Genomic DNA, 2,417 nt, shown 5'->3' with positions numbered 1-2,417 from the left:
CTGCCCCCCCAAAATCCCCCGGGCCTTCTTTCATTGCGGCTGGAATTCAGGGTCGGCACAAAAACTATTGAAATCTGCAGCACAGATCCCGTATAGCGCCGTCAATATGGACAAGGCCCATTCCAGATGGTGGTTCGAGAAAGAAAGGCCCCCTCCCCCCCTGCCGTCGAGCTGGAAGAATGGATGAGGATACGGATATGCATGGCGTATTTTGGAATAATACTGGTGGATGTTTCGTTCCTGACTACACTAAAAGAAAACGGTGACTATTACCCGTTAGGTAGTACGTACCCATTTGAACAACTGACACGAGACCAACAACAACACCTCGCCGACGGGCTCTTTGGAATTGATGGAGATAGGTGAGCTGCCTGAGACGGGGGATTTGCGCGCTAAAATGATCCCCCCCGCTTGAAGCACTCGGCCCACACTCTGTTTCGGTGGGGGTGCCCTTGCTGCCCTGCCCCTCCGCTGAACTACCGCCAAACAAAGGCAGGGACCCCTTCCTTCAGCCCTTCCAGTCCCCTCCCATCACGGCCGAGAAAACGGACGGGTCCCCTTGTCACATCATCAGATGGCCAACAACCATCCCATCTGTAGAGGGCTGGCTGAACACCTCATAAAGGCATGAACTTGGAGACCTGCTTGATGAGGAAGCGGCGCGCTAGATGATAGCTCTCTCTCCATCTACTACGTGGACGTGTGTCTACCTAACCTACGGGACCACCTTGGAGCCTTGTTGGTACTTAGTTTCCATGCTTGGTTACTTCGTGTGCCTGGAAGGAGCTGAAGCCCTGAACTCTGCCAACCAACAAACGCGGGAAAGTGATCAGACGGTGACAGGCTGGGAAAGCTGAAGGAGCAAAGGCAAAGGTGGCTTCTGCGTTTTCCATATCAGGTACCGTTTCATGATTTCCTCGCAGTGTGCTCACCCTTTCCTTCGCAGCAAAGCAACACAAAACAAAAAAAAAAAAAGCCAGGCCTTGCCCGTTTGGGCCGATCTTCCGTCTCACTGCCATGAGTGGTGGTGGTTGGTGCTGCTGCTGCTGCTGCTTGCTTTCCTGCACATGGTACTTTTTTTTTCTTCTGCTTGACCTCTACTTTTTATTAGCAACAAGCCAATGTCACCGACATCAACAATTCCTATGAAACAAGAGGAAGGGTAAGGTACGTATATGTGTCTGTATCGGCTGGTGCGTGTTGCGGGGAGAGAGAAAGAGAAAAAAAAAGAAGAAAAAAAAAAGAGAGAGAGAGAGAGAGAGAGAGAGAGATCTAGGGAGGGTTCATCATACTGGTCTGCATTCCTCGCTCGTACTTACTCTTCTGCTCCAGGATCCGGTCGTCGTTCCAGGTTGCTTGCTCTCTCTTTTGAACCAACCGCCCGCCTCAACTTCTTCCTGACGGACAACACGCGCTCGGCATTATTTACCTTTCTCTCTCGCCATATATACTTTTATATCTCATAAAACCTAAAAGAGACAATGACCATCGCGGCTGGGGCAGTCTCGCCCGCTGGGTCAGTCAATGGTAAGGCAGCCCTCGCCTTTTTGAGCATCTAAAAGCCGAACGTCTATGCTCACCGCAATTTTCCAGCTTATCGCCCTCCCGGCCGAAACAACAGCTTCTTCGAGGACTATGGCATCTGGAAGGAGGCGCCCATCTTCACGGGCAGCACCAAGTTTGACCCATTGCCCGATGTCAAGAATATCATGATCACGGGAGGCGCCGGCTTCATGTAAGTTACCCGGCTCGGCATTTCGGTCTCCCAGGAACTGACAATGTTTCCCGCAGCGCCTGCTGGCTCGTCCGTCACCTCACACTAACCTACCCCCACGCCTACAACATTGTCTCGTTCGACAAGCTAGACTACTGCTCCTCACTCAACAACACCAGAGTCCTCAACGACAGACGAAACTTTACCTTCCACCAGGGCGACATCACCAACCCGTCCGAGGTCCTGGGCTGCCTCGAGCGGTACAACATTGACACCATTTTCCACTTTGCGGCCCAGTCGCATGTTGATCTGAGCTTTGGTAACTCGTACGGGTTCACCCACACGAATGTGTACGGGACCCACGTCTTGCTCGAGAGCGCAAAGAAGGTGGGCATCAAGAGGTTTATCCATATTTCCACCGACGAGGTCTACGGCGAGGTTAAGGACGACGACGACGACTTGCTGGAGACGAGCATTCTGGCGCCGACGAACCCGTACGCGGCGAGCAAGGCGGCGGCCGAGATGCTGGTGCATTCGTATCAGAAGAGCTTCAAGCTGCCGGTGATCATTGTGCGGAGCAACAATGTTTATGGACCGCATCAGTATCCCGAGAGTGAGTTTTTGGCCCGGTTTTGAAGCCGTGTGTGTGGTGATGTTACTGACGAGGAATAGAAATCATACCCAAATTCGCCGACAGGCGGTT

General features: G+C 52.5%; 1 protein-coding gene across 1 annotated transcript; it reads left to right on the top strand.

Annotated features, from left to right (window-relative positions):
• Positions 1-1,481: 1,481 nt before the first annotated feature.
• PODANS_7_8350 (uncharacterized protein) lies at positions 1,482-2,350 on the top strand (the record flags this gene model as incomplete). Its single annotated transcript, XM_001908160.1, has 3 exons — positions 1,482-1,527; positions 1,594-1,735; positions 1,792-2,350. 3 exons carry the CDS (start codon positions 1,482-1,484, stop codon positions 2,348-2,350), a joined length of 747 nt encoding a protein of 248 aa, XP_001908195.1.
• Positions 2,351-2,417: the final 67 nt, after the last annotated feature.

This window comes from Podospora anserina, chromosome 7 (genome assembly GCF_000226545.1).
Source record: "Podospora anserina S mat+ genomic DNA chromosome 7, supercontig 1".
In the NCBI taxonomy this organism is placed as follows: Eukaryota; Fungi; Ascomycota; class Sordariomycetes; order Sordariales; family Podosporaceae; genus Podospora; species Podospora anserina.
The sequence above is the reverse complement of the archived record's forward strand: the minus strand, read 5'-3'. Positions and strand labels throughout refer to the sequence as shown.